General features: G+C 37.0%; 1 protein-coding gene across 2 annotated transcripts in view; it reads left to right on the top strand.

Moving 5' to 3' along the window:
- Positions 1–19,924, top strand: part of LRP12 (LDL receptor related protein 12) — a 77,003-nt gene that overhangs the window by 17,907 nt on the left and 39,172 nt on the right. The window contains exon 2 of one of the 2 annotated variants that reach the window (XM_051844747.2): positions 16,059–16,115. The exons of the other annotated variant lie outside the window; for it this stretch is intronic. Within the exon in view, the coding sequence (XP_051700707.1) occupies positions 16,059–16,115 (57 nt within the window). The remainder of the gene's footprint in view (positions 1–16,058; positions 16,116–19,924) is intronic. 2 annotated transcript variants of the gene reach the window in all.

Raw genomic sequence — 19,924 nt, 5'->3', positions numbered from 1 at the left:
CCCACGTGGGTGCAAGGGCCCAAGGACCTGGGCCATCTTCCACTGCTTTCCCAGGCCATAGCAGAGAGATGGATTTGAAGTGGAGCAGCTGGGACTCAAACTGGTGTTCATATGAGATGCTGGCACTGCAGGCTGTGACTTTACTTGCCGTACCACAGCACCCACCCAAGCAGCATTTATTTTAAGAAACTTCACAAGAAGAAAAAAGTAGCAAAGGTGGAGTCAAACTCAACTTTCATGTTAAGATTCATATGTATCAATGCTATCTTATATTATCTGTAGCAGATTTTAGCCTTCTGGCTGGTTTTTGACAAGAATTACCAACACCAACCTATTTTTTTCTAATATCCTAATTCCATGGTTTCTTTTTTTTTTTGAAGGATTTTTAAAATTTTATTTAAGTTATATAAGTTTCATGTATTTCATATATACAGATTAAGGAACATAGTGATACTTCCCACCCTACCCTCCCTCCTGCCCACAAACCCGCCCTTCTTCCTCCTCCCTCTCCTATTCCCACAATTTAATTTTTACAAGGGTCTATTTTAAGTTTCCTTAATGCTCTCAGATCTAGAAAAATTAATGCTAAAATTCATATGGAAACATAAGAGATCCCGCATAGCTAAAGCAATCTATACAACAAAAACAAAACCAGAGGCATCACAATACTAGATTTCAAGACACACCACAGGGTACTTATATTCAAAACAGCCTGCTACTGGCACAAAAACAGACATGTAGACCAATGGAACAGAATAGAAACTCCAGAAATCAATCCACACAGCTACAACCAACTTATCTTTGACTGAGGCTAGCATGTTTTGAGCTGTAATGACACTTCAGATGGGCTTTTTCCATTACTGTTAATGCATTACCACAAGCTAAGAACATGGTTTTGCCTTTCATTTCAACAAAAAGTAACTGGAAAGATCAACACTCTGAATCAACTTTACTTTTATTTGTAGTCACCATTTGTAGGATGCCACACCACTTAAAATATAGGGACAACTGAGACCCCTCAACTCTATTCTTGGGTCCTGGTGGTAGCCTCAGAGACCAGGCAGCAGAGTGTCCTCGAGTAGAACAGCAACATGAGGGAGTAGGAAAGGGGAGGGATGCGGGTGGGAGAGACGATATGAGGGGGGAAGCCATTGTAATCCATAAGCCGTACTTTGGAAATTTATATTCATTAAATAAAAGTTAAAAAAAAAGATAAAGGATTAATAACCAGAATCTACAAAGAGATCAAGAAACTCCTCCACAACAAAACAAACAACCCACTCAAGAGATGGGCCAGGGACCTCAATAGACATTTTTCAAAAGAGGAAGTCCAAATGGCCAACAGACACATAAAAAATGTTCAGGATCACTAGCAATCAGGGAAATGCAAATCAAAACCACAATGAGGTTTCACCTCACCCTGGTTAGAATGGCTCACATTCAGAAATCTACCAACAACAGATGCTGGCGAGGATGTGGGGAGAAAGGGACACTAACCCACTGTTGGTGGGAATGCAAACTGGTCAAGCCACTATGGAAGTCAGTCTGGAGATGCCTCAGAAACCTGAATATAACCCTACCATACAACCCAGCCATCCCATTCCTTGGAATTTACCCCAAGGAAATTAAATTGGCAAATAAAAAAGCTGTCTGCACTTTAATGTTTATTGCAGCTCAATTCACAATAGCTAAGAAATGGAATCAACTTAAATGCCCATCAACAGTGGACTGGATAAAGAAATTATGGGACATGTACTCTATAGAATACTATACAGCAGTAAAAAAAAAAAAACAATGAAATATGGTAATTTGCAACAAAATGGAGGAATCTGGAAAACATCATGCTGAGTAGATTAAGCCAGTCCCAAAGGGACTGATTGTTCTCCCTGATTGGTGACAACTAACTGAGCACCAAAAAGGAAACCTGTTGAAGTGAAATGGACACTATGAGAAACAATGTCAAACTGTTTTCGGGAAGTCGCTGTACCATTTTCCATTTCCTTGATTTGCAAAGTAGTTTTTTTAGTAATTCTGTATCTTTTAGCACTTTATATTTTTCTCATCCTAAGCAACTTTTTAGAAAATGATTTATTTATTTGAAACACTGAGTTAGAGATAGGCGAGGAGAGAGAGAGAAATCGTCCATCTGCTGGTTCATTCCCCAAATGGTCCTAATTCCATGGTTTCTTTGTTGATGTAAGCACACACTTAGTTTCCTTCTGCTCCATTGAATCTTGACATTGTTAACAAAGGATCTGTCCAAGGAGAATCCATATCTTCTGGTCTTAGTGGCAGAAATCCTGATATTTCAGTACTTGATTTAACTCCTGGGTAGCAGTAATGTTTAGTCTTGCCAGTTTAATTGCTGCATCTCAACTTCCTTGACCTAAAATGGGACTGCCAGTTATCGCTGGTATTGTTTCAAAATAAAAGGAAATATATTACAAAAGTGTTTTGTATATGATGAAGTTATTAACCAAAATTTGGCCCATTTATATTTTGAAAGGTACAATGAGGAAATTAAGTGTGTGGTCTTTGTGATAATATAGACTTAGGTTTAGATATTATTTCTATTTCTTGGTTGTGTCACCTTGAGCAAGTCATTTATTTTGTGTGTGTGATTTTCTAAAGTTTAACTTTTTAAAGATTTGTTTTATTTATTTGAAAGACAGAGTTACAGAGAGAGGTAGAGACAGAGAGATCTTCATCCATTGATTCACTCCTCATATGGCCACAATGATTGGAGCTGGGCCTATCTGAAGCCAGGAGCCAGGAGCCTGTGGGGTGGGGGTGGGGAGGTGAAGGGTGGGGTGGGAGTGGGAAGTTTGTAGCACTGTGCATAGGCCTTTTCTTTGAGGTTGAAAGTTGTATAACTTGGGTCTTGCATTGTAGCAGAGTGGGTTAAACCATCTGCAGAGCTGGCAGCACCAGAATCCCATAAGGGTAACAGTTTGAGTCCAGGCTGCTCCACTTCCAATCCACCTCCCTGCTGATGCGCCTGGTAAGACAGTGGAAGATGACCCAAGTGCTTGTACCCTTGTACCCACATGGGAGACCTGGAAGAAGCTCTTAGGTTCAGCTGTGGTCGTTGTGGCCCCCATTTGGGGACTGAACCAGTGTATGGAAGATCTCACTGTCTCTACAACTCTGCCTTTCAAATAAATAAATAATCTTTTAAAAAAAATCTTAGACTGATAGTTAAATTTTGCTTTCTTTATATCTTTTAGATGCTATTTGATACATGAAAAATCATTGTTGTTATAAAACCTAACACCGTATGTTTGCATTAATCTGTATTACCACTAATGATATTAGCAAAAATATAAAAGTAATAGCCACATATTAGTCTTCTCATAATTTAATCTCATGTATGAGAACATTTTATAAAAATGATTTGATACTATAGGAGGTAATGAATATGATTTAGTATTTATATTTAAAAGATAGTTCATATACCATTTTGTCAATAATATTAAGAAAAAAGATATTTATAATATTTTTATTATGTTGTAAAGAAAATGAAACTGCAACACTTTAGAAGTTATTTTAGGTTTTCCAGATAGTAGCATTCCAGTACATATATTCTATTTATGTTATTTATAAAAGCCATTTGTACTATAACAAGTGGCACATTATAGAAATGTATTGAGAGCAAACACTAATCATTTCTGCCTCTCCTTCTTCCTGTCTTGGAAGGGATGGGGAAACAGTGTCACAAGAATAATGTATCTTTCCTTATATTTTTCTACATGTGTAACTTGGGTGTATTATGTATGTTGTTTTTAATGATAATAAAACAGACAAAATATATGGGGGTCCACAAATTTAAATGCTGACAAAGATCAGGAGGGTAACACAAATTCATGAAGAAAGTCTGGTGTCAGTGTCAGAGTGACAACCAAAGATAGTGGACACTGGGCACCTGCAATCTTGTATGCTTCCTCTAAAAGAGGCCAGCCACTGGGGAGCTCAGTAGGTATATATACAGAAATAAATGTAGACTGATATTAACATTTTTTCAAAAGGAGCCAAGAAATTTAAGTATTTGTAGATGAAAACTCTCAACTTTTTTAAAAGATTTGTTTTATTTATTTGAAAGACAGAGAAAGAACTGAAACATAAGAGCACATCTGCTGGTTCACTCCCCAAATGACCACAAGACTGGAGCTGGTCCAGGCCAAAGCCAGAGCCTGGAACTCCCATCTGAGTCTTACATGGGTGGCAGAGGCCCACGATGGGGCCATCTTCTGCTGTGTTCCCAGTCACGTTAGCAGGGAGCTGGACTGGAAACAGCAGCCAAGACTGGAACCAGTGGCTATGGAAAACTCAGTTTTTAATCTTGGAATTAGGTAGATCTAGATTTGAGTCTGCTCCTGCCAGGTACTAGCTGAAGAATCTTGGGCTAGTGACTTAATTGTGGGTCTGTTTTTTTCATCCATAACGCAATAATAGATAATAGGATCTAATTTTAAAACTTTGGGAAGAAGACCTAATATCCAGACTTCAGGACAATGTATAATGCTTGTTAAATGATAACTGTTTTGTTGTTTTTGATCAGTAATTGTCTGGCTTTAGGAGTGTAGGAAGGGAATTAACTGCAAAGGGACATGAGGGAGTAGTGGTTTCAGGATTATATATACATTTGTTAGAACTCTTCAAACTGTACCTTTTAGATTGTTGAGGTTTTTGCATATAAATTGTTCCTCAACAAAGCTGAATGTTAAAAAAGTAACTGCCTTCTGTTTTTTTCTGCCTACCAGTTTCATCAACTATCAATAAAATAGAGTTGATAACAAAGGTTTTTATCACCAAGATTCTCTCACTATCCCTTCCAAACCCCAGACCCAAACCTAACTATAGTTCCCACAGTGTGAAAGATTTGTCTGTCACTCTTTTCTCCTATACTAAGCTGACGGTGTACCAGATTTATCAGTCCAGGTACAGTACTTCCTATGTAGTTTTGAGTAAAGCAGGTTATTAGCTACTTTCCAGAAATGATGTAATGTAACCAACAAGCTAATTATGACCAACGCACACACACAAAAAGGAAATAAGTGAATTGAACTGTCTGGAAAAAAATGTATAAAATACAATGTGCTTCAAAAAACAGTATCAAGAAAATCCAAAGTCAGACTATAGAATGGGAGAAAATATTTGCAAATCCCATAAGGAGTTAATAATCCACAATGTATAAAGAACTCTTACAGTTTAACAATAACAAAAAGACAATCCACTTAATAAGAAATGAATGAAGAATTTGAGTGGTTGGTTTGCCTAGGAAATAGCCAATAAACACAAGCAACCTCAGCATCACTACTCATTAGGCAAATGCAAATCCAAAGTACAATGAGGTATCAATTTATAACTCAAAAGGGTGGCTAAAATAAAAAAGTAGACAATAATAAATGTTGTCAGGGTTGTGGAGAAATTGAATCCCCACTGCTGGAGGGAACTGTAAAATTATATAGACATATGAAAAACAGGTTGGCAGTTCTTCAGAAAGGTAAATTTAGGATTATGATATGACCTCCTAGTTCCGTTGTGTGTATGTTTATTCTTAAAGGAATTGAAAAACATGTTTCCACACAAAAACTTGTGCACATACTCTTAGCAACATTATTCATAAAATGTGGAAACTATTCAAATGATGAGTAACGAATTTTTAATGTGTTGAAAATGTTCAGTTTTGATGTTTGCATAGCTTCTTGAATATGCTAACACAAAGACTGTATGCCTTAAAAAGCTTAGTTTTATCATACATGTAATATATCTTAATAGAGCTGTTAATGGAAGAAATATAGCTATATAAGTTTTCCTCTTTTTTAACTAATTTATCTGAGAAAGAGACATCCTTCCCACCACCACCACCTATCCACTCATTCACTCTGCAGATACTCTCCAAATGCCCCTAACAGTCAGGACCAAAGCTAGGAGCCAGGAACACAATCAAAATCTCCCACATATGTGATAGGAACCCAATTACTAGAACCATCACTGCTACTTCTCAGGGTCTGCATTGGCAAGAAACTGAAGTCAGGAGCAAGACCCAGGGAATCAAACCCCAGGCACTCCCAAGCAGGACACAGGCATCTTAACCACTTGGCTAAGTTGCCTGCTCTTTTTTTACTTTTCTGGAATTCTTAGTCTCTTCAAACGTGCATATTTACTCCATGAACCACAGGAGTCATGTGTAGGAAACAGTGAACTCAAATAGTCTTAAAATGCCTTTTCTAGTTTATGTTATGAGCTGTTCTCTCAGTAGTTCAAGCTAATTTTAGAATAAAGAATTATTTCCTTCTGCATAAACACTGAGATACTTAGCAGTAGGATTCATAAAAATCTTTTCATATTCTTTAAGTGATATGATTTATTCTTTGAATACTAGGAGCTTTTGTTATTAGTTTAGTATTTGAATACTAGTTCATTGTCATCGTACTCTTATTTTCTAGACAGCTCAAACATAGAATCTTGCTAATACTACAAGAAGTCTCAATAGATAGAAACATTGAACTACCAAATGTCTGTTAAGAATGTGTTTTAAAAATTGTAATGTATCTTTCCATTCAAAGTAAAAGTGGAAGTAATCATTGCTATTAAGTGGCAGTTAGATTCAGGCCAGTTCATAAAAAATCCACAATGGATGGCTACAATTATAAGGTAATAGAAGTAATACTCTACCAGTAATTAAATAAAGCAGGAAAGCACAATCTTATTTCCCAGGGATTCCTTAGACTCTTTTTGCTTGAAGTAACTTATTTTAGGTATTTGTTAGACATTAATGCTTCTCCTCAGAAGGATGTATTGGGGCCGGTGCTGTGGTGCAGCGGGTTAAAGCCCTGACCTAAACCACCAGCCTTCCCTGTGGGTGCCGGTTTTTGTCCTGGCTGCTTCTCCTGATCTAGCTCTCTGCTTTGGCCTGAGAAAGCAGTAGAAGATGGCCCAAGTCCTTGGGCCCCTGCACCCACGTGGGAAACCTGGAAGAAGCTCCAGGCTCCTGGCTTTGGATCAATGCAGCTCCGGCCATTACGGCCATCTGGGGAGTAAACCAGTGGATGGAAGATCTCTCTCTCTCTCTCTCTCTCTATCTCTACCTCGCTCTGTAACTCTGTCTTTCAGATAAATAAATCTTTTTTTTAAAAGAAAACATATATATTGAATTCCTCATATGCTCTCAAAGGGTGCATAAACATCTTGGTTCAGTCATAACTGGGAAAGGTATATGTTTGAACCACCGCAACAAAATACTATAGACTGGGTGACTTAATAACAATTTATTTTCTAACCATGCTGAAGGCTAGCAGTCCAAGCTTTAGGTACCATCAGGGTTAAGTGAGGCCTCTTCCTGGCTTGGAGTGTCCTTACTTAAGTGTCTTCACATGGCATCTTCTCTGTGCATGTGAGGGGAGAGATAATCACTCTTGTCTCTTCCTCTTATAAGGACATTGGTCTTAGATTAGTGCCCCACCCACAGAACTTTAGTTAACCTCATTTAACAGAGGTCCAAGATTCAATGGTAGTTTTGAGAACTAAGAAAGTGGCCACTCTGCACACTTTAATTCTAGGTCTTAGGCCTGCTGACTTGTAACTGAGGCTAAATGAGCCTTCTTGTATCAAGCCTGCCTTTCTAGCAGACTTTGTTAGAACTGGACAAGTGGTGATTGGCTCACTGGTAATGAAAACAAAACGTGTTTGCCCAGCATTGCTTACTGCATACATATTTTCTCAAATAAAGGATGATGGTCATGCTACAGCATCAGATTTGAAGATTCTAGGACCTGAAATTTGAGCCCTTCTCTCTCATTTTTTGTTTTCTCACATTGTTTAACATGAATTATCTATAAGGTTCCTTACAATGATGTCTTACTATAAAACCAAATAAGAAAGAAGTTTGAAACCGTAATAAATTGTCATAATTGTTTTGCTCTGCGTGCTTTACATGAAGATAATGAGGGTGGGGGACTAAAACAATGCATCTGATATAAAGCCTGAGCTTAATACATCTGTATGTTCACTTGTGCAAATCTAAGCTGGAGCATTTTTTATATCATATAGATAGTCTAATATTCTGTCAGAGGGTTTTTTAGTTTGTTTATTAGTGGGTTTTTTGTTTCTTAAATCCCTTATTACAGATAATTTAAAATATTTGTGAAAGTAGATAGAATACTGTAATTAGCCTCTATGCACCTAGTACCTAGGCCCAAACATTCATTAACCAAGAGCCTATCTTGCCTCCCATTTGTAGCCATATTAAATTCTTTCTTACCCATATTTTTTGAAGAAACTACCAAACATCATTTCATCCATTACTGGTTCAGAGTATATCTCTAAAAGACAAGGATACCTTATTTTTAAATAAAGAATAGTGCCTTGCCACTTGTGATAATTTTTCCTCAATAAAATTCCAGCTCAAATTTAGAGTCCTTTCATGAATGTTATAAATGTTTATTTATGAAACAGAATCCAAATAAAGTCTACTGTTTTAAATTACTTGATAGTTCTTCAAACTTTTTTCAATCTATATAGGTTCCTTCAAAACCTTTATTTTTCTTTTTTTAAATCTTAATAATGTATTTGTTGAAGAATTTTTCAGACTGGAGTTTGCTGAGTGTAACTCCGTAGAATGATTTAAAATGTTCCTCAGTGCTCTGCCTTTCTTATTAATTGTTTATTAGAGTCAAAGTCCCAGTGTTTAATAGAGTCATCTTTAACTATATGAGCTATTTTTAATTTAAAATAAAATTAATTAAAGTTAAATAAAATCTAAAATTCAGTTGCTAAGCTATACTAGCCTCATTTCAAGTGATCAAAGCTGTATTATTGACTATCATAATGGACAGTGCTTCTGTAGAACATTGCTATTATTCTAGAAAGTTCTGTTGGATCAGGCTGCTTTAGGTGGAGGCTTGATCGAATTCGATTTCCTTTTATGTGTGTGCTTTTCCATTAGGAACCAGATGATGTTCTCTCTCTCTCCCTGTCTCTATCTTCTGTTGATGGCCAATGCCTGAATCTTTTAGTTCATTAAAGGATGCAAAATGCAGACCATTGGAGTTCTAGAGCCTCTTTCAGGTCAGAGTGATTTCTAGAAGCTTTGTGGCTGAGTTAACATTTAATTGAACCTTGATGTTTTTCAGAAAAGTTGATAAATGAAGATACAGGAAGGAGGGGGATTTGTTATTGTTTTAAATAGAGGATGAAAGAGCAGTGTGTTTGCTGTACAAAGGAGAAGAAATTAAAATTGAAAAAGGATGTTTGGAACCTAGAATATGTAGGTTGTGAATGCAAGGATAAGGAGTTGACTTTGTTTGGAAGGAAAAATAGCTGCAGTAGTTGTTGGTTGCCTATCTGTCATCCAGTTATCCCCTTCTTCTTTTTAACAGTGTCCTCATATGCTTCAGAAAAAATTAATCCAATACCTCACTCCTAGGCTTATGCCAATAATCATGTTCCATTTTGTTTTCCTTGATGGGTGGGCATGTGACTTAGGCTCTTCTAAGCAGAATGAATATCAGAGCATTTGGTTTCAAATGATGGAAAACAAATATTCTCTCTTTCTCTGAAGTTATGCCTGGATTTGCTGTAACCATTTTGTTAGGTTGGTAAGAAAAATCCCACAACTGCCAAGAGCAATCAGGCAGAATGGAAAATAGATCCCTGAATTTAATCACACCTCAAATCCAACCTAACTCTTAACTTTATTTATTTTTAAATCAGCTTTATTGGGGTATAATTTCCATACAGTAAAAAGCACACATTTTGAGGTTATATTTTGACTCCTGTAACATAGCCCATCAAGACACAGAACATTTCATTACCTGAAAAAGTTTTTCCATACCCGTTGACAGCCACCCCTACCTCCTACCCCCAGTACCATGGTTCTCATTCCCTCCACTCTGAATTAGTGTTTCCTGTTCTAGAACTTTATATAATGAAATCATATGGGATGAATTCTTTTATGTTTGTCTCATTTTGCTCTATAGTTTTTTGGAATTTCTTCTTTAGATGTTTTTATTTCGCTTATATAGTTGTGGAATTGTTAGGTCATACAAGTATATGTTCATCTTGAAAAGAAACAGTCTGTTTTCTAAAGTGGTTGCACTATTTTATATTCCCATCAGCAATGTTGGAGTGTTCCAGTTGAAGCCTGTTTTGAAGCTTTGTTAGGACAGTTATAGAATAGCCTTCACTCTAGAGGTAAGTTCTATTCCTATGTTGAGGGGGTACTTTCTGATATGAAAGTCTTCATTCAGGTTTCTCTTCTTTGGAGTTCTTTGACTCTTGCTTTTCAGGACCTCATCATCTCCTAATTTGGTGCAATGGAATTAATTTTCCAGCTTCTAGGAGTAGTTCTGGCTTATTAAACTAAATATAATGGTCTCCAATTGCATCTTTTTTGTTGTGACAAACAGGATTTCATTCTTTTTTATAGCTGAGTATTATTCCATAGTGTATATATAGCATAATTTCTTTATCCAGTCATCAGTTGATTCCATCTGGGTTGATTCCATATCTTAGCTATTGTGAACTGAACTTCTATAAAAATGGGGGTACAGATAAATCATATGTTGATTTCATTTCCTTTGGGTAAATTCCCAGTAGTGGAACAACTGGGTCATATGGCATATATATCTTCAGATTTCTGAGGACTCTCCTTACAGTCTTACATAATGATTGTACTAGACTACATTCCCACAACAGTGGTTTGGATGCCTTTTCTCCCCACATCCTTGCCAGCATCTGTTACTTGATGTTTAGATGATAGCCATTCTAACTCAATAGGTGGGGTGAAATCTCATTGTGGTTTTGATTTGCATCCCTGATGGTTAGTTATCCTGAACATTTTTTCATGTATCTGTTGGCCATTTGTATTTCATCCTTTGAAAGATGCCTGTTCATATCCTTCTCTCATTTCTTAAATGGCTTGCTTATTTTGTGGTTGAGTTTTTTGAGCTCCTTACATATCCTGGATATTAATCTTTTATCAGATTTGTAGTTTGCAGATACTTTCTCCCATTCTGTCAGTTGCCACTTTACTCTGTTGAGTGTTTCCTTTGCCATGCAGAAGCTTCATAGCTTGTTATAATCTCAGTTGTCTATTTTTGACTTTATTGCCTCTGCTTCCAGGTCTTATCCAAAAAGTCTTTATCTATGCCAGTGTCTTACAGTGTTTCCCCTATGTTTTCCTCTAGTAATTTCATGGTTTAAGGTCTTAGATTTAGATCCCAGATCCATTGTGAGTTGATTTTTGTATAGGTGTAAGGTAGGGGTCTTGTTTCATACTTCTGCATGCGGAGATCTAATTTTCCCAACACTATTTGTTGAAGAGACTGTCCTTTATCTAGGGAGTGATTTTAGCTTGTTTGTAAAAAATTAGTTGGCTGTAGATGTGTGGATTAATTGATGGCATTTCTATTCTGTTCCATTGGTCCACTTGTCTAAGTGACAGAGAGAGATTTGCCATCTGCTGATTCACTCCCCAAATATCCACAATACCCAGGGCTGCACCAGGCCAAACCTGAAGCCAGGAATTCCATCTGGGTCTTCTACGTGGGTGGCAGGCACCCAAGTACATAGGCTATTGTCCGCTGCTTTCCCAGGCACATTAGAAGGAAGCTGGATCAGAAGCAGAGCAGCCGGGACTCCAACTGGCGCTCTGATGTAGGATGCCAGAGTTATAAGCTGCAGCTTAACTCAGTGTGCCACAGTGCTGGCCCCTCAGACATTATTTTCTGATGACATCTGTTGTACAGGTAAACAAAAAAAAATCTGAGGAGAAGTAATCTAATTGAGGTTTGTGACTAAATAAATAGTATAGCAGGAGTTTGATTGCAAAAAGTCTGGTTCCAGCTCTCAAATTCTTTCACTGCTCTATAACTTCTTTACTAAAACAACATCTGTTTCAGTTGATTCTCTCGTGTATTGCACTCAAAACTACGGAAGAGTGATTAATGGGGATAGCTGGCAGTGTTAGTTGATCACCTCTTGATAGTTAGCAGGACTGAAAAAAATTTTTGCATCATAAAAAATTACTTCCTGATTCAGGTGAAAATGAAACTTTTTCTTGAAAAACTTTTTTAAGCAGTTTTCTACTTAATCATTGGGTTCATTAATGTCAGCTTCTACTGTGTAAGTACAGAAATCCTGTTTCATTAGACTATATATTTTTCCAGTGTTTACTACCGCCAAAAGGTTCTGCAAAAATAATGTAAAATGACTGCATCTGAATATGAGTCACACCCTAAAGACAGTGGTGTGTAAAGAAATCAGGGTCTGGTCACCACTAATGTATGAGGAACAACACATATTCACCTCTGGTTCCAGTCCCAGAGGTATTCCTTATGGTCTGGGTGTTACCTTCAGACTTGTCATCACCTGTGCAAAAGCAAATACAAGGGGACTTCAAAGGGTTTCTGGAAAATAGGATTAAAAGATAAGTTTTAGGAGGCCGGCGCTGTGGCTCACTTGGTTAATCCTCCGCCTGAGGCACCGGCATCCCATATGGGCGCCGGGTTCTAGTTCTGGTTGCTCCTCTTCCAGTCCAGCTCTCTGCTGTGATCTGGGAGGGCAGTGGAGGATGGCTTGGGCTCCTGCACCCGCATGGGAGACCAGGAGGAGGCACCTGGCTCCTGGCTTTGGATCAGCACAGTGCCGGCCATGGCAGCCATTTGGGGAGTGAACCAATGGTGGGAAGACCTTTCTCTCTCTCTCTCACTATCTATATCTCTACTTGTTAAATAAAAAAAAAAAAAAAAGATAAGTTTTATTTTGCTGCAAAATGTTTGAAATCATGTATACTATATTGTGAAAAAAAAACTGCCTGGATTTCAAACATTTTTTGCACCAAAAACAGTTTTTAATTACATTTTTCATGAACCTTTTGAAGTGCCTTTTACATATATATATAATATATGCATACTATAAACTGCATATGTAATTTTAAAGTTGTTAGGTCAAATTCTAATGCAGCTCAGAAAACATTTTTAATTTAATATGGATATCATTCTAAATTAATAAATATAAAAGTATTTCATTCAGTTTATTGACTTTTCTTACAAGATAATCAGTTTATGCATTTGCATACTTACATAGATTTTTTTCTCTTTTTTATTTTTAGTATTTATTTATTTATTTGAAAGGCAGAGTTAGAGATTTTTCCATCTGCTGGTTTACTCCTCAAATGACCTCAATAGCCAGAGCCAGGCCAGATTGAAGCCAGCAGCCAGGAGCTTCTTCTAGATCCCCCACATGGGTGCGGAGACCCAAGGACTTGAGCCGTCCTCCCTCCACTGCTCCCCAAGGCACATAAGCAGGAAGCTGGATCAGAAGTGGAGCAGCCAGGACTCAAACTAGCATCAGTGTGGGATACTGACATCACGTGCAGTGGCACAATCCATTACGCCATAGAGCCGGCCCCCTGTAGTTCCTTTTTTCCTGTTAGGAAGAATTCTACCAAGCCCTGTATGGGTAGATATTATTTCCATTTAGAGATGAAATTGAGTCACAGACAGATTAGGTAACTTGCTGTAAATTGAACAAGTAATAGAGCTAGTAGTATAATTTTGGCAATCTAATCCAAAATCTACAATATTAAATGCATTATCCTACATTTTTTCCTTCTCTCTTTTTTTAAAAAAATATTTTAAGAATACACCTTAATGGAACATTCTTTTTCTTTAAAAAAAAAAAAAAAAGATTATTCTGAAAGAATTACAGAGAGAACAAGAGAGAGAAACAGAGAGATTTTCCATCCACCAGTTCACTCCACAAATGGCCACAAAGCAGGGCCAGACAACATTCTGGAGCCAGGAGCTTCATCCATATCTCCCACATGAGTTCTGGGCCCAAGTGTTTGGGCCACTTTCTGCTGCCTTTCCTAGAACATTAGCAGGGAGCTGGATTGGAAGTAGAGCCGATGCCCGTATAGGATAACAGTGTTGCATGTGTCAGCTTTACTCACTGTGCCAGAATGCAGGCCCTATATTTAATCTGTTTATTGAATAGGAAAAAAAATGTAATGCATTATATATATATATATATATTCTTATTCAATAATCAGAGGTGATTACTGCATTTATATATATATATATATATATATATATTCTTATTCAATAATCAGAGGTGATTACTGCATTTCTCATAAGTTCCAAGGGACAGTACTGATCACCTACTTAGGAGTATCAAGGATTAAACAGTTTATGCTGACTTTTGGCAAATCTTGTTAGATGATATATTGAATCCATTTCTTACTTTGTTTCTGCTACCTATTTTTATAAGTAGTGTGTGATAATGAAATGGGTTGGGTCTCTAGTTGTCTCAGTAACTAACATTAAGCATTGCTATGAAAAAGAAATTGTGCCTTATCTGGTATTAATGCACAATACTTAAAATCTTTAGGATCTGGTTTATTTATATATTTAATATAGCTTACGTACCTGTTTCACTATTTCTGCTGTGTCATTCTGGAAGGAAACAACATTTGATACTGAATGATATAGCTATAGCTGAACTAAAAATGTTCTGTTATTCTATTATTTAATAATAATTATTATTGGGCCGGCGCCACGGCTCAATAGACTAATCCTTCACCTGTGGCTCCGGCACCCCGGGTTCTAGTCCTGGTTGGGACGCCGGATTCTGTCCCAGTAGCTCCTCTTCCAGTCCAGCTCTCTGCTGTGGCCGGGAGTACATTGGAGGATGGCCCAGGTCCTTGGGCCCTGTACCTGCATGGGAGACCAGGAGGAAGCACCTGGTTCTTGGCTTCGGATCAGCGCAGTGCGCCGGCTGCAATGCGCCAGCCGTAGCGGCCACTTGAGGGGTGAACCAACGGAAAAGGAAGACCTTTCTCTGTCTCTGTCTCTCACTGTCTAACTCTGCCTGTCAAAAAATAATAATAATTATTATTATTATTTTACACTATTTAAAATTGAATACCTTTTCAGTGCTATATGCCAGGTACTATATCAGGTGCTTAAGGGGCATGGTTTAATCGTGCTGACAGACTTCATTTATTCACCTGACAGCTCTTTCAGCACTTGCTGTGTCCCAGGAATTGTGCATACAGTGGTAAACCGAATAAACAAAGCTTCTGTTCACCTACAGCTTAGTGCAGTGAGGGATGGTGTATAGTAATCAATCAGTCATGCAAGTGGATAGTTGCAAAGCAATAGTTAGTAGTCATATTTGCTGTTTTCCTTCCCTCTCAGCCATAAAAGATAATTCTGCTTTTGACTTCTAAGCTTCTCTCGGCTAGCTGTGTACCCTGCTTCACTCTACTCCTGGGAGAATTCTTTGTCTTCTGGGCTTCTGAGCAGTTGAAGTGCCAGATACAGATGATGAGTAGAGCGAGACCAAACTTTGGAAGTAATAATGAACAATTTGTGCAAAAAGAACAGATAGAGGGAAATCATTTACAGAAAAATAAAAGTTTTAAATATTTATTACCTGTGAAGACACTGTTCATATTAATTTGAAAAGAGTATCTTCAGTACTTTAATGTGAATCATGGAAAACCTTGCTTTTATTTTACTGGGTGATGGTTAATTCTAAGTTACTGGAATGTATCTCTGTGCCCAACTCTGTGGAGTGGGATACAAAAAATCAGAGACTATGAAAACAGAATGTAATTCTGTTCCTGCTTTTAAAACTGTTGTTGTTAAGAAAAGGTTTGAAGATTTAGAAGACAGTGTAAGACATCTTTTAAAAAAATCAAGTATTAAGATGTATGACTCTGCTGTGTATAAAGCAATAGTTCTCTCTTATAGTTAGTCCTGACTTCCCTTTCGATTATTAATTGATAGAAATTATTTCTGGTGTCAATCATATCTATATATTTAACCTTTATATATTACACTACACTGTAGTAACTTCTAAAGTGTTTCATTTTCTCTATTATCATTTTGAGCTTCCTAATGTTGTTTTGAAGATTATTATAAGAAACAAATTTAGTTTCTGAATATTAGAAGTAGTTCTCTATAGTTATTTCTCTTTCAAAGGGAGAATCTAAAATTTTTTATAAATTTTATCTTGGAAATTAGTTTATTCATTATGTTTAATTTTAGGAAATGGTGCTCTTGCAGAACATTCTGAAAATGTGCATATTTCAGGAGTGTCAACTGGTAAGTCATTTTTTGTAATGTTTAAATTTCATGCATGACTTATATGGTAAATATTGAAAGCCACCTGGTATCTTACAAAGTGATATTTGGCTTTAAAAATTATTACTGCTTTTTGCAGCATGTAATAAGGAATGAAGTAACTGGAACATGGAGAAATTCATATAAGATTAAATTGATACTTGCATGCCCTTGGATTGATTATACTTTTTCAAATGGACTGCATAATTTTTTTCATACAAATATTAAACTGAGAGAAAAGTTAGCTCAAGTTGAATTAGTATTTTCTTGCCATGCAAAGTTATGTGAAATTAAATTTATTAAAATGTAGAGCCTTAAAAATCAAGCATTTTGCTTGATTTTTAGATTAGAGTGCTACTGTTCATCAACGTCTAATATTTGAATCTACAATTGGATGTACAGTTCATTTGCTGTTAAAAGCAATACAACAACATACTTATGTCCATGAAATTAAGAAACTTGTTGAAGCAGATGCTTTTTTTCCACTCATCTAAGCTTTTGTAACTTAATAATTACTTAAAGTGCCATAAAAAAAGTCTTCATTCTTAGGTGACTTCCACAGTATTGTTACCTAAAGTTCCTAGGAGAACAAAAATATTTAATTTTGCATGTACTGAAATAAAGTTTTTTACTGTTAATTTATTATTTCCCCATATTCTTGATAGGTTTTATGTGGTTAAAAATAATTGTGTTTAGTATGTTTGTTGGTTCATTGATTGATTGCTTTGTGTCACCTTATAATTTGTTAGATTATTTTTCCCTCATGAAGCAAAACTGCAGGTTTGCTCTTATGTTTTGTGCATGACTTTGTACTCAAATAATAGACTTAAATACTCTAAAAGTTAGTGTGTACTCATCAAGCACATCTAACGCCTAGTTTTCTAAAAATGAAAACCAGTGCCTCTGAAGGCTGTATTCATGCTTTCACAGTTTGTTTCACCTTTTCCATATGCTTTTAAATGTTAGGTAATTACATATATCAAGTAAAAATAAGGTTACTTTAAAGATAACCTGAATTTTCTCTCCTTTTCTATTTTGAATAGTTGGTGAGAATTATGATTACTTTTTCAGGTTGTGACTACAAAATAAAATTAACAAACATTTTAATTTATATTGTGTGGTTCAATTGTTTTCAAAAATCTGTAGTCTCAGGATCCCTTTGAAGCTTTTAAAAATTACCCAAGGACCCTATTAGTCTGCTCATACTGCCGTAACAAAGTATTACTGGATCATTTAAATTAGAACCCTTATTTTTCTCGTGGTTCTGGAGGCCTGAAGTCCAAGATCAAGGTGTTGACAGAATTGTCTGGTTCCTGGTAAGCCTTTTTTTGCAGCTTACAGGTGGCCAGTTCTTTCTGTGTTCTTCAGTGGCCTTCTGTGAGTGCTTAGAGCAAGAAAGGAGGTCGCTGGTGTCTTCTCTCTTTTTTTTTTTTTCTTTTTAAATTTTTATTTATTTATTTATTTATTTGACATAAACAGAGGGAGAGCAAAAACAAGCTACCATCTACTTGTTTACTACCCCAAATGCCTGCAATAGCCAGGGCTGGGTCAGGCCAAACCTAGGAGCCAGGTCTCAATCCAGGTCTCCCTCATGGGTGGTAGAAATCCAACTGCTTGAGCCAACACCTGCTGCCTCCCAGAGTACACAGAAGCTGCAATCAGGAGCCAGGATTTTAACCCAGGTATTCTGATATGGGATGTGGACATCCCAACTGCAAGGCCAGAATGCCCACTCCTTTTCCTCTTAGAAGGATGCTAGTGCTGTTTTACAGGAATGCCTACCCCTATGTTCTTATTTAACCTCAGTTCCCTCCTTAAATGTATTCTCTCCAAATATACTGACATTGGGGATCAGGTCTTCAACATAAGAGTTTTCAGGGAAGACATAGCAAGGATTTCAAAGAATTTTTATTTGTATAGGCTATAGCTGCCAATATTTATTTTATTAAAAATTAAAACTGAAAATTTTAAACATATTAATCCAGGGAGCAGATGTCTGATGTGGTGGTTAAGATGATGCTTGGATTGCTCTCAGCCTATATTGGTTGGAGTGCCTGGTTCAAGTCCCAGCTCTCGCGCTTCTTATTCCAGATTCCTGCTAATGTACACCCTGGGAGGCAGCAGGTCATGGCTCAAGTACTTGGGTCTCTGCCACCTATGTGGAGGTGCAGGTTGAGTTCCAGGCTCTTGGCCATGCCCTGGCTGAACCCTGGCTGTTGCAGGCATTTGGAGGGTGAATGAGCAATGGAAGATCTCTCTGTTTTAGTCTGTCCCTCTGCCTTTCAAATACAAATGAAACCCCCAAAATTTAATCATATTAATCTAACTAAAAATAGCAGTAATAATCCTGGTGCTTGTTTACATCAATAATGTGGTTTTATGAAATGAAAATCACTAAGAATAGCATTATTTTATAATTTTTTAAAGCCTTTGATGATTGGGTTAACATAGGATAGATTCTTCCCTCTGTTTCTGCATTCAGTCTTTGCAACATGAAATTTAGTTTGACATATATGAGGGCAATCCAGCTTCACACTGAGATATAGTTGGAAAAAAGAGAAGGATATGGGGAGAACGGGAGAGAGAGGGAAGGAGAATATGAATCAATTTTCATTTGTTGGTTCACTTTCCAGATGGCTTCAACAGCCAGGGCTGTGCCAGGATGAAGCCACGAGCCAGGAGCTTCATCCTGGTCTCCCACGTGGGTGGCAGGGCCTCAATTGAGTGCTTGGACCATATTCCATCTTCCAGTGCTTTTCCAGGCACATTAGCAGGGAGCTGGATTGGAAGTGAAGCAGCCAGGACTTGAACGGACACCCATATATGCTGTATCACAACACTGGCCCAAAGATGTAGTTTCTTAGAGGTTAATTGCAATGTGGAATCTAAAACCCTATCAATGAATATTTTATAATCTATTACATTGAAATCTAATTAGCCTTCCTTGTCCTTTAAATAGATTTTCTTACAGTGTAACAATTTATGGTAGTCATTGGTTAAAAAATTTTCAGAAGACAAGAAAAACCAATCAGATTTTAATTGTGTAAGTAGGTTCATTGCATTTTTTCCTTTGGTCAGTATGGAAATATGGAACTATAATGTTTAGTATAGTATAGGTTAAATTTGTTTAATCCTAAATGCTTGAAACTTTTTCCAGTTTAACTGCTTAGACTTCACTGGTTGAGCATTGCTAATCCAAAAATCCTAAATCCCAAGTGCTCAAGTCATTTGGATCATTTTGAATTTTGGATTTCTGGACTGGGAATTCTCAAAGTGTGAAAGTTTTCTGAAATCCTTGCATCCCCAGTAGAAAGTAGGGCGTCTTCAATTCCGGTATAAATGGAGAACTAGGTTCCGAAAGAATCTCTGCATGTGGAACTTCACTTTCTGTTGAGAACAGCAAGCAGCAGCTGTGGAGAAGTCCTCAGTGCTCCGTGGTGCTGCTTCTACTCTTCATCTGCTCTTTTCACCTCTGCTACCCCACGTAGGACAGTGCTCAGGGTCCTACTCTAGTTGTTTGTGCTTGGGAAAGTCTACTGACAATTTAGCAAGAATTTTAACTAGTATACATTTAGTGTTTTTCAGTAATGTAGTCCAGATCAGGACACTTTGAAAATGGGAGAGTGCATTTTATAGTTCTTATTAAAGTACTCAAAGGCCAGTAATTTAGTTATGACCTTTTTAATTGGGAATATGTTAATTTCTAAATTGCAACTAATTTGCTTACATATTCGTTAACAACATTTTGTACTAGTGTAGAGCTTTAGGCTTCAATAACTGCACATGGTATT

Source organism: Oryctolagus cuniculus, chromosome 6, assembly GCF_964237555.1.
Source record: "Oryctolagus cuniculus chromosome 6, mOryCun1.1, whole genome shotgun sequence".
NCBI classification, from domain to species: Eukaryota; Metazoa; Chordata; class Mammalia; order Lagomorpha; family Leporidae; genus Oryctolagus; species Oryctolagus cuniculus.
This window is presented reverse-complemented; position numbering and strand designations above follow the sequence as displayed.